Source organism: Lacerta agilis, chromosome 7 (assembly GCF_009819535.1).
Source record: "Lacerta agilis isolate rLacAgi1 chromosome 7, rLacAgi1.pri, whole genome shotgun sequence".
Lineage (NCBI taxonomy): Eukaryota > Metazoa > Chordata > Lepidosauria > Squamata > Lacertidae > Lacerta > Lacerta agilis.
In genome coordinates this window covers 60,252,359-60,265,318 of record NC_046318.1, presented here as the reverse complement: position 1 = coordinate 60,265,318, position 12,960 = coordinate 60,252,359, and the positions used below count along the sequence as shown (strand labels likewise).

Here is a 12,960-nt window from a genome sequence, read left to right as displayed (position 1 = left end):
ATCTCGTTCTGTTTCTTTGCTGAAACTCCTGAAATGTGCAGCTCTCTGACCTCCTTCTCCAGCTGAAATCCAGATGCTTTCTCATATAACTCCTTCAGCTGAAGAATCAGAAAATAAACTTTCTCAAAGAAAACCTGCAGTCATGTAAATCTTGAGTTTGTTATATACGGCGCATGCTACAAATAATGATGACAGCTGTGGCAGTATAAGCCCGTCATCTCCTGCATGCATAATACATCTCCATCAGTCTGAAACCAATAGAAACCTTGCATATAAATAATTACTGTTGCCATTGCCCAAGAGACTCAAATAACATATATCCAGATAGCTTCTAGAGTTTTAAATTTGTTTAGGCCTAAATATCAGAGGAAAAGGTATCAGCTGGGTAGGATCTGATAGGCAAATAAAACTCATAGTTCCATTTGCCTATGCGATGTTAGCTACTTTTGTAGTTATTGTTCAGGAAACCGTGCCTTGCTTAAATAAATGGGCACACAGTGGAAGACAGGTCTGTGCAACTTGTGTGCCACGAAGCAATATAGTCTGGTGCTGTGAACCTGAAAGCCAACAGTGGCCCACATATGGACACAAAGGGAGAGAGGGCAGTGATGTTTATTGAGGAGGCATTGGTCTCTGGGCTGGATTCATTGGGTCATAAATATGTTGGACAGAATAATTGCAATCCTCCTTGTGATCGAAAATCCTGTTCATGCAGTGTGCCTGATCACAGGGATCATATTTACATTCAGACAAACACACTTACAATCCCCCTTCAGTTCTTTCCACTCATTGTGACAAGGTCTGAGATAGAACCAGCACGTGCATCATCATCCCTTCACTATGAATGCAGTTTAAAAACACCTGAATGGATCCTGAATATCTTGGATGTGTTCCATTGGGGAGGAGAGCATCAAAACAATGGTGCATATCAGTATGCCACATTTGTGTGGTAGATCAGAGCCAGAGTGCTGCTCTCTGTAGCTGCTCTCTGTAGCTTACCTGGATGGCACTGGGTGGGGCAGTGAGGTTGGGGCTACAAAGTCCCGACCTCATCATCACTCTGCCCTACCCAACTGCCATCCAGGTAAGCTGTAACAACCCCAGCTTCTAGTGATGCATATTGGGGAGGCAATAGAATGAAGTGGATGTTTTCTTGAATAAGAAGAATGTACAGGAGTAGGAGCATTCTCATGCTTGAAAGCGGATTGTTAAGCAGTTGCAAAGGAGCTGATGAAAGATTTAGTCCACAAGTTGAGCATGAGAAGGATTGAAACCATATCCTATTTCCTAATTAAAAATGTGATAAAAGGAGATAATGTAAATCTCAAAGATATTGGCCAAAGAAACCAAACTATTTCCTGATTTTCTCTCTGCATCCTCTTATTACTCTTTAAGACTTCCTTATTTAAGGGATATCTATAAAACAAACCGTGAAACATCTATCTGGATTTTCCAGCACAGGGACTCTAGCGCAGACTTGATCCTCAATCTTTGGGGTGAAGTAAAGTTTCCTTTAAAAATGTTTGTAACAAAAACAGTGCCTAAGGGCCGATATGTGTACATGAGTCAAGTCTGCCTGTATACTTTGTTAAGCACAAGAAAGGATATGGGTTCCCATTTTTGTACATGTCATTTTCTAAAATGATTGGTGTTGAGAAATGGATCCACTTTCCCATTAGTTTCTATGCCTAAGGGTGTCTTGCGGCACGTCTGCACTACAAATTGACAGCCTGCTTCTAAGGAACTACAGCATCAGCTGAAGTTTTTCCACTTCTGTAGCCCAAGCAGCTTGCTAAACTTGGGCATTTCTTGATCTTACCACAGGCAAAGCCTTTCACTCCATGGCAGCTCATAACATGCTGCAGAATTCAAATACAGCAGCCTCCACATCTCATGACCTACCAAAAGCAGCCCAGTAACCATGAATCTTCAGCTCACCACAACCCATTTTTGCAGCCGAGCAGCATATTAGGTCTCTTGGTGGGCCACCATTCATGGTTGATGAGCTGCATTCAGCTTGGTGAGCCACAGCACAAATTGTGGCGGCCTGCTCCATTTGGAGTTTTGGATTCTGCAGCATACTTGGAATTCTGAGGAATGACAGCCAAAATGTTTGGATATTGGTTTATATATTGATACCTGCATTGTGTTCTGTTTTCTAATTAATGTCCTACATATTTATTTGGGAGAGTTCAGGGGAAAGAGCCTGTTTATCAACAAATGATAGCATGAGAAGCTAATGTGGATCTTTCTCCCTTCCCTCTGCCCTCAGGTAACAAGTTCTGGGTCTTCAAGGACACTACTCTCCAGCCAGGATATCCTCACGATTTGATAACATTGGGCAGTGGGATTCCACCCCATGGTATTGATTCAGCAATTTGGTGGGAAGACGTTGGGAAAACCTACTTCTTCAAAGGAGATAGGTTGGTATATTCATCCTGGAAGGGACTAATCAACCAGTTAGTTTCACAGCATTTGTGTATGACTGGTCATGTTCCTTTGTTTTCTAATGGCCTTGTGAAAAATATTGCACACATGGAATTTTTAGTGTTGGGTTGACTTTTTACGTCATACAGCCTATTTCAAGGCTTTTTATGTATGCTTCCACACAGGTTAAGACCCATATCTTTTGTGTTTGCCCAACTATTATAAATCTTCTCTGTCAAGGGTAGCAAGTCTCTTGAGGTTTCGGGTTCTACTGTGCATGTTCATTTGTCAGTTATTTTCATTTAGCCTGCAGTTAATTGTTTTATATACATCTTACAGGTTGTGTCAAATAACTTCAGAGACCTAGGTACTGAAAGTTTTCAATGAATTTGCTTATTTTTCTTTCTCCTTTCACTTCTGTGCTCATACATTTGAAATCCTAGCACAAAAGAACTTAGGGTCACAACACTGAAAACAATGTGTTACAATTTCAGTATGAGTTTGGCGACAGAAATGGAGGATGACAGAAGACCTACAATCTGCTTCGTACTCTCAGAGCAGTTTAGCTTTATGCATTATGTTATTTGTGCGAAGCAAGTATTGTGCATGGATTGCTTCTAAAATGAACTATGACTTTTGTTAATGCATTGTTTTAATCCTCAGTGGTCTTGGTAGTTAAGCAGGGTTTACATCAACATGGCAAATAAGAACTGATAGAAGAGGAAGGAGATTTAGTTCTACCTTGCTCCAGTTCCCTGCTGCTCTGTCTCTCCAACTTCCTGCTGCCTTATTTTGGACCAAGATGAAGCTGTGGCAAAGATTGGTCCTAGTGTTTTGTCCTTCTGCAGAAAGATAGCAGAGAGCAGAACATCTAGTACAGGGGCACGAATCAATTCCCCCTTGGACCCTAAAGGCGATGGGAAGTCATGTTGTGACTTCCATCTGTCGTAAGGGGGGACCTTGGCACCAGCAAAATATTTTTCTGCCTAGCTCCATGTTTTCTACTTTGATAGTATCTCAATGATTTCAACCTTTCACACGGGAGATATGTATGGAGCTACCTTAACACTGAGATGTCCTTGCTTATTTGGAAGCTCTGTGTGAGATTTGTAGCTCCTGAATGTGTAGCACTGACCAAAGTGCAACTCCTGTTGCCTAGATGCTTATAGAAATCGCAGGAGAAAGGACTTTTCCTCATTTCCTTCATGGTCAGGTCACAGCTGTGCAGCTGTAAATAGGTATGGGCCTTCCTCTGATATTCAAATCCACTTGGAAACACTTGAATGTATAGAAACTCTCAGTATATTGAATAACACTGTGTATATATGCAATTCAGGGAATGAACCCTGTGTGTGTAACTAGATTTCCTGGGTTTTTTCTCATACACACACACACACACACACTTTTCAGCATAAAATACAATAAAAACAGATTAATCAAAATGAAAATAAAACAGGAAATAACATAATAGGAAAAAAGAGAAAGAGGAGAAGAAAGAAAAAAATACAAATCTCTCTGGCAGAAGTAGAACTTAACGCTTGTATCACACAAAAGGGTATGGACCTTCCCAGCAGACACCTGGTAGCTTCCCTTCCTTCTCCCAGCCTCCCACCTTGGGAGATCTCCCCTTCCCTGTCTCTCATACAGGATCTTTCACCTTCAATCCATCACCTTCCTGTGCATTTCTCAAAAAATAAAACACAGGCAAAAGTAGAGTGGATAGAAGGGAAATGTGAAAGAGAAAACACAAGAAATTATGAAATAAGAAATAAAGATAAAAATAAATAAAAATAAAGAGAGACAGAGAAGAATATAGGCAGTGGGAGCTCTGTGGAGTGTGTGAGACTCTCAGTTGCATCCCTGCAAGCATGCATGCTGTTTAAATCTTTTCCCCAACTGTGCTGCTAATTTTGTTTGCCTTTCTGAGCTATATGAGTCTATATTATGAAGACTGCCACAATCAGTTTTATAAATGGAGTCTTCTTATCTGTGTACCAGCATTGGGAGAAGAAGCAGGCAACATCTTGACGCCTGAAAAGTATGTTTAATTTCAAGCATATTGTAATCAGCATCTACTGTGAACAAAACCTGTCCTATAATTTGTCTCCTGCAGATAGGGAAATTTGTTATTTTTTTAAAAAAAGTTTATTCCTGGGCAACAGTTTTCAACCTGCAGGTTATTGGGACCATGGCAATGGTTGGCATCCTGTTTCTGCATTTGTGACTTACCGATACACTTTCTCCAAGTTTTATTCAATTGAGGTTTTGTATAGTAGGTTTATTTCCAAAGGCAGCTATGCCAAGTCAAGGTCTTCCTAAAATACTATTAGCTTAAACAATATACTTTTTATATTAAAAAAATCAACCTAGAGAGAACTATCAAAGGAAACTTCTGCTGATGGAGAGGCTGCTACTTAGAACTGTAACAAGCATAATGAGCCTCAGCAGGACATAAATGCAATACAGTATGTAAGAAGAAGATCGAAGAACATGAGCCATGCCAAGATAATTGAGCTATTACAGGATATTGACCACCAGTGGGAATAAGCCCATATCCCACTAAGCTTCACAGTACATATTGTTTATATCACCTCCCCCCCCCTTCTTAATGTAATGTTAGAGTTGAATCCTCCTGCTGGTTTTAATTGCATAAATAAGCCTATTACGGTTTTCTTTCTGAATTAGGACAACCCACCGTTGCTTCTTTAGTAGCAATGAGGTTGTCAGGCATGAAAGAGACAGGCGAGAGGTGATGCCAAAGTCAAAGGAGCAAAATGGCCTCCCTGCTAAGACTGTGAAAATATACTGTAGTCCTCTTAGGAGAAAAAATGTGCCAAGGAAAAAAGTCCCAAGGAAGTGATGTAAATAGAAAAGTACACAACCATGCTGGATAAATCCGTGCTGATTTTTCTACTGAGTACAATCTTGAATTAATCCCATGAAGTGGGGTTTGCACTGCAGAACTCAGTTAAATTTGCTAGAGCTGTGCAAGAGACAGTGCCATAGGGCTTTATCTATACTTTGCTTGAATGCCTGTTGGTTTGTTGTTGGTTTTTTTTTGGTTTTTTTTTTTTTAGAAAAACAAACAAACAAACCAGTTGGCTCTCTTCCCCTTATTACCCTGTTTCTGAACTCATTTGCAGCTTTGTAATTAGAGGCCATGGTGATCACAACCCATTTTATCATTGAATTTTGCCACTAGTGAATCTATTTTCTGTGCATGGAAAGATGGACTTCGTTTGTTCAGTGATTTTAATCTATGTGCAGGCAGATTCTGTGCAGCCTTCCTCTAAAAAAAATAAAATCCTGAGAATTAAGCTCTGTGTTTGATTTGGTTTATACATCATCATCATCATTTTATTTTATTTATTCATTTTGTATACTACCCTTCATTTGTACATCTCAGGATGGTTGACAATGTAAACATACAAGATAAAAACATAAACTATATACCGGTAATTAAAACAGGAGCAAAACAAAAACAATAAATACCCTCCCCCATACAATATAATTTTTGGGTATTTATATAGTGCTTAAATCTAATAGTACACAGGTAACTCAACACAATAAGGATTAAAACTATAAAAACAGAATTCAGTTAAAATACCTACTGGAATCTTCTTTCTTCTTTGGCAATCAGTCGTAGCTGAGTAAGATTGTCTTCTATGAATACGGTTTTAACAGTGAGTCCCTAAGTGACTGTGGAGGCCAATTCTGAATCCCCACACCGTTCCACACTGGGGACATAGGTTTCTGGGTGGGAGTTGATCAAGGTGAGGGTTTGCCAAATGTGCCTTCCTCTTAGCACATTTCTCCCTTTCGTCCTGAGTTCAAGTGTCTTCAAACCCCATGACGCCTTTGGTAAAGGCTGTTCCCCAACTGGAGTGCTCGCAGACCAGCATTTCCCAGTTGTCAGTGTTTATACTACATTTTTTTAGATTTGCCTTGAGAAAGTATTTAAACCTCTTTTGTTGACCACCAGCATTGCGCTTTCCATTTTTAAGTTCGGAATAGAGTAGTTGTTTTGGAGGACGATAATCAGGCATCCGCACAACATGACCAGTCCAACAAAGTTAATGTTGAATAATCATTGCTTTGACACTGGTGATCTTTGCTTTTTCCAGTAAACTGACATTAGTTCACCTGTCTTCCCAAGTGATATGCAATATTTTTCAGAGACACCATTGATGGAATCTTTCGAGGAGTTAGAGATGACATTTATAAGTGGTCCATGTTTCACAAATGTAAGGTTGGTAGTACAATAGCTTTGTAAACAATCATTTTGGTTTCCCTGAGAATGTCCCAATACTCAAACACTCTTCACTTCAATCGGGAGAAAGCTGCACTCGCAGAGCTCAGGCAATGCTGGATTTCAGCATCAATGTCAGCCCTTGTGGAAAGATAGTGACCCAGGTAGAAGTGATCAACATTTTCCAATGTTACACTGTTAAGTTGGATTTGTGGCGCTGCAGAGGGGTTGTTTTGTGCTTGTTGGTGCAGCACTTTGGTTTTTTGGATGTTCGTAAGCTTCTGTGAAGATATTTAGGATGATTTGGAGGTCATCCTCTGAGTGTGCACACACTATGTTTTCATTAGCATATTGAAGCTCAATGGTGGAAGTTAGGATAACCTTACTCTTTGCTTTTAACCTACTCAAGTTAAATAACTTTCACATCTGTTTGATATATGATGTCTACCCCGGTGGGGAGTTTCCCTTCAACAAAGTGTAGGAACATGACAATGAAAATAATAAATAGAGTTGGCACGATAACACAACCCCGTTTAACATCTGATCCCACTGTGAATGGTTCACTTTGAGAGCCATTGTTATCTGCAATTGTTGCTGTCATATTATTGTGGAGGAGCCAGAGGATGTTTACAAATTTATCTGGGCAGTCAATTTTCAGAAGGACAGTCCACAGGGCATTACTATTTACAGTGTTGAAGGCGTTAGTCAGGTCAATAAGCTGTTGAGTGGTGAAAATCATGTCCACTGTCCCCCTAGAAGGCCGAAAACCATTTTGGGATTCAGGAAGTGTAGCCTCAGATATAGTTAGAAGGCAGTTTGCTAAGATCCTTGCAAGAATTTTGCCGGCTGCAGCTAATAAAGAGATGCCTCAATAGTTTCCACAGTCCATTCTATCACCTTTTTTAAAAAGGTTGATAATTTTGGCATCCCTAAAGTCTGCTGGGATCTGCTCTCTCTCCCAGATTTTTTCAATGAGCTTGTGAAGTTGTTGTGTAAGTTCAATTCCACCCACTTTGAAGACATCAGGTCCACTGGCTTTGTTGTTTTTCATTTGGTTAATAGCTGTACACAACTCTCCCAGATTTGGAGATACTGAAAGCTCATCTCTAATTTGTTTTTGTGGGATTTTTGAGAGGACCTCAGCAGCTGTGGCTAATTCAATAGCTTCTTTATCTTTTAGAAGTGTGGTACCGTAGTGGGCATATGCCATAATTTATTGGTCCATAGGTGGTCGTTGTGACTTTAAAGCAACTCTGTGCATCATGAGTGTCGGCCAAGTGCTGAATCTCTTGAGCTTTTTTAATCTACCAGGTGTTCTTTAGTTCTCCGGTTCTTCTTTGAACCTCAGCCTTAGTGTTGGCATAGGTTCCCCCCCCTTAGTGGCACAGTTTCTATCTCTTTGCCAGATCTGAAAGGCCTTCCTTTTCTTCTCAATAATATGTTCAATCTCACTATCATTCTCATCTCACCAGTCCTGGTGTTTGAAATCCTTACTGGAATAAAAGCCTTCAGTAGGGACTAGAAGTTTGAATGGGAGGGGGGTTGGCAGACCTCAACTGGAAAGGAGTTCCATAAAATTGGGTCCACAGCATAGCTGTCAACCTTCCTTTTTTCGCATTGGGAAACGGCACTGGAATAATGGAATTTCCCGCAAAAAATAATGGAATTTCCCGCAGCTATGGTCCACAGTATGGAGCACACAGCTCCTGGAGAAAATGAGCCATGCACCTGACCACTAAGGTCCCCCAAAGACCTCAGTTATTGGTCATATTGCCATTAAGTAAATCAAATTTACTTCTGAATTAGCATGTCTCAGACTGTTTTGTTAAACCTCTGATGAATTGAGAACTTAAGATAGCCTCCATGTCTGAATCATGTGAAGAATATAGTCTATAGTTACCAGGGGGATGGGTCCACAATGTTAACCAGTTCCCCAGCATCAGGGATGCTCCTGCTCCTGCTGGGACATCTGTTGTGAAGAAGTCTATGGATAGGCTCACATACAGGCTTCTTTAGAACAGACATCTAACCTAATGCATAGATGTCTAGGGGTGGTCGAGCAATAAGGCAACATTCCCCAGTAATGTTATGATGTGATTAATACCTGAGGAAGACTAATGCATATTGCATTTGCTGAGTGTAGGATCAAATGGTCATTTTCAATGAAAATTATACAAACTGCTTTCTTATTTTGAAACACCCCCCTCCCATGTGTGTCTCTTCATTCATATGTAATTTCTAACACATAGTTGTGACCAAAAGTGAATTTTTATTGACTGTGAAAATACTGCAGAAAGACCACTCATCTCTTTTCTCACCTGTCATAAAACATGAAGAAAAAACAGTTTTATTCATGCTTTAGGGAATGGATAGAAGCCTTTTTTTCTAATAACTAAAATGACTTCGTCTCAAAACATCGCACATGATTTTAAGCTTAATCTTGAAAACAAAAAGCCTTTGGCAGATCAACAACAAAATATATTTGGCATGCACAGTGAACTTCTGCTGGGAGGAAGCCTCTAGAATAAAGATTTATTTTTTAGAAATATTATGGGGAAAACCCAGCAATTTCTATAAGATATGCTGCTCAATTCAATGCACATGGAAGAGCACCCAATTTTTTTCTGAAAGGCTCACTGTCATGCAGGTGCAGGTGGAAGTACAGCTGCATATTTAAAGCCAGATTTTTAAAAAAGCAATGATAAGCAGGATTGAAAAAACCCTGAACTGATAGGGCAGATGTTTTGGCTTAGTCCTTCCTTCATAACCGACCCTTTGTGTGGCCTAAAAAGTTGTAGCCCACTTTGCTTTGGCTGGGACAACACTGCGGCTGCCTCTACCTTTTGGTGCTGAGCACTGCTCCCAGCACATTGCAAGAACATGGTTAAGCAATCACAAGCAGTCCAAAGAATAAGCAAAATCTGGTAACCACCCAACCAACAAGACTCCATCTTCTCAGGATTCAGACTCACTGTGTTGCCCCTTATGCAGTCTAATGGGACGTGGGTGGTGCTGTGGACTAAACCACAGAGCCTAGGGCTTGCTGATCAGAAGGTCAGAAGGTCGGCAGTTCGAATCCCCATGATGGGGTGAGCTCCCGTTGCTCGGTCCCAGCTCCTGCCCACCTAGCAGTTCGAAAGCACATCCAAGTGCAAGTAGATAAATAGGTACCCCTCCAGCAGGAAGGTAAACACCATTTCCATGTGCTGCTCTGGTTTCGCCAGAAGTGGCTTAGTCATGCTGGCCACATGACCTGGAAACTGTCTGCGGACAAATGCCAGCTCCCTCGGCCAGTAAAGCGAGATGAGCCACACAACCCCAGAGTTGTCTGCGACTGGACCTAATGGTCAGGGGTCCCTTTACCTTATGCAGTCTAACATTGCGCCCAGATACCCCTCTGGGTCTTTCACAGCTTCTCCTGATTCAGATGTAACAGAGAAATAAAACTTCACATCTTAAGCATATTGACAACACCTTGCCTTAAAATAATATTGAAGTGTAATCTTGTGCACATTACTCAGAAGTAAGGTCCACTGTGTTATGTGGGGCTTACTCCTGAGTAAATATGCATAGTATTACAGCCTTAGTGACTCTGAATTTGTGCACTGCTGCTGCTGTTGTTGTTTTGTTTTACTGCAAATATTTCTCTGTACCCTGATTTAGCATGTACAGAATTCGGCATATTGAATTATTTAATGCATATTGCATGATTGGGTAACAAAAGACTCCTGTAAAGCATTCATAAGAGAAGAGTTAAGATTGCTGTGGGAACCTTAACTCAGAGTTTAATGGCTTGTGTGTGATTAAAACTTCAACTGAAACATTACTATGGATCTTTGCATATAATGTTCCTCCTTGTGCGGCTTTGTAGAACCCCTAGGCATCAGAATTGTTCTGATTATGCAAAAGGCGCTTGTTGATTTGGTTTTCAAACTAGGCAAATCTTTTTATCTACTGTGCGCTTACTAGAAACAGCTGTCCAATCGGCAAGCAGATAAAACGCCTTTGTTACCTGGGAATGTACCTAAAGCGGGAAGGATGTTTTTGCCCTGATTTCATAATTTCACTCAGTGTTGTCTTTTCTGACATTGAAAATAAGCATTCATAAATGCATATTCTAATCTTGTAGCTTTGTTTATTAGGTACTGGAGGTACAGTGAAGATATGAGAACTATGGATCCTGGTTATCCCAAACCAATCACAATATGGAAAGGTATCCCGGATTCACCTCAGGGAGCCTTTGTCCACAAAGAAAATGGTGCGTAGCTTCTTGTGCATGTTATTGCTTTTTAATAAAACAATCTTCCTGATCTGCAGGCCATCTTTTGAGTACCTCACTTTTTCAAGCTGTGCTTTGCTACCTGAATTTACACTGCTTTGTAACCCCATGTCAGCACACCTATAAATTGATGCATTTGGATTTCTGAATTTTTAAAATATTCTTCTTGTTCTCAAATTGTTTCCATATTAATCTTTGAATGCAGTGATTGGGAATCCCCTCTTCTTTCTTCAGACTCATAGATCAAGATGGTGGAACAGGGGAAGTGTAAATATACATTTCTCCCCATGTCATTCGCTCACTGAAAATTTGCCACCCAGAGCTGCTATTTGCTACAGATTACAATAATATAGTGTCATTTCCAAATTAATCCAGAATGGGATTTTCTTGTTAGAGTTTGTCCATCTCTTGTGTATGCTGTTTCTCTATCACTTTCAGCCTTATTCTCCAAACACTGGTTCACCGCTTCTGGATTTAGTCTGGAGTCTAATTTGCTTGCGTTGTGCAATTTTTTCCCTCATTGGCTTTATCAAGGTGAATCTACTTTTGTGCTGTGGAGCACACAATTGCAAACTGTTGTCACAGGTCCATTGCTATCTGATGCAAAATAAAGAAGAACAAAGGATGACCCAATGGTTTTGAACCTAAGTTTACATTAGTACTAAATTACTTATTGCAAAGGTATAGCTAAACTATATTGCACATTTATGTAACCACTATAACCCCTGGACTAAGACGAAGCACCATAGACTTTTCTTGATGCTGAAAGATGTCATTATGTGCATATTAATTACTGCCCTTAACAATTTGATGGTCTTGAGAGTGAAATAAAGATATGGGATTGCAACTAGTTTCACTTGCTACGTCCCTCTAGCTCTGCGCATGTGATTGATTTAACAGAGATTGGGTTTTTTTTTTCTTCCCTCAGGACATGTCTCCCGTGTAAAAGATTATGAGGCATTTCCCCCTAGTTTAGAAACTTTATTCCTTCCTTTGGCTCAAATATCTAATTTCTGCAGACAACATTTTCTTCTCGGAAATACTCTTAATCATTTCCTTGCTTTAAGTCTGTTTCACCCATCAATAGAAAATCTTTCCTGAGCTGAGCATTTTGGGTGGGTGAGGGCAGAAGTTTCTTTTTTTGCAGCAGGAAACTAGTTTGTGCAACACTGTGTTATTAAATTTATTGCCATAAAAAACTAGTTTTATTTGTGTGTGCATATATATATATACTCATATGTCTCTATAATGGCTTGTGTTAAAGTATATATAGTATCTGATGCACTAGGTATGATTGGATATGCATTTCAAATAAATTGGGCTCCAGTGTAAATACAGAGTGCTAAATGTGTCAAGGCATCTTCATTCATTTCTACAAGGTGTCTGTGAGGTTGGGGAGAGCATTCCCAGATTCACAGCAGTGAATGGTGCTGTTGTTGCACACAAATATTCTCTATATGTGGATCAGAGCTGATAAGAGTAATCTCATGCTGTATTAGCTGGCTTCCTTAAATGTATTACATTTAACCAATAAACATGCAAGTAGGAGTTGTGGACATATCACAAGTACAGTGGTACCTTGGTTTTCAAATGTAATCCATTCCGGAAGACGATTTGACTTCCAAAACGTTCAAAAACCGAAGCATGCATTTCCGTCCGGAAAAATCAATACAGAAGCCACGTGGCACATTTGGTTTCCGAAAAGTTTTCAAAAACCGAAGCAGTTACTTCTGGGTTTTCAGTGTTCGAAAGCTGAAACGTTCAACTTCCAAGATGTCCAAAAACTGAGGTACCACTGTATTTTCAGTGCATCATATTGACGTGCAAGTAAAGCCTTTGCTGCACCTTGTAATCACTATAATATAAAGTAGGGTTGCCACCCATCCTTAGAAAATGTGACCGTCTCTGTTTTGGACAAAAGTGTCCCCTGCCCTGTGTGGACTTCAAACAGGAGACCTTTTCCCCAACATTTGAGTTCATCCTCCTCAAAATATGTGGGGAGAGG

At 40.2% G+C, this 12,960-nt stretch overlaps 1 protein-coding gene across 2 annotated transcripts in view; it reads left to right on the top strand.

Annotated features, from left to right (window-relative positions):
* The window catches only part of MMP16 (matrix metallopeptidase 16), a 159,376-nt gene that overhangs the window by 140,560 nt on the left and 5,856 nt on the right, over positions 1-12,960 (top strand). For both annotated transcript variants that reach the window (XM_033155517.1, XM_033155516.1), the window contains 2 exons: positions 2,273-2,423; positions 10,819-10,934. In XM_033155517.1, the coding sequence (XP_033011408.1) occupies positions 2,273-2,423; positions 10,819-10,934 (267 nt within the window). The remainder of the gene's footprint in view (positions 1-2,272; positions 2,424-10,818; positions 10,935-12,960) is intronic.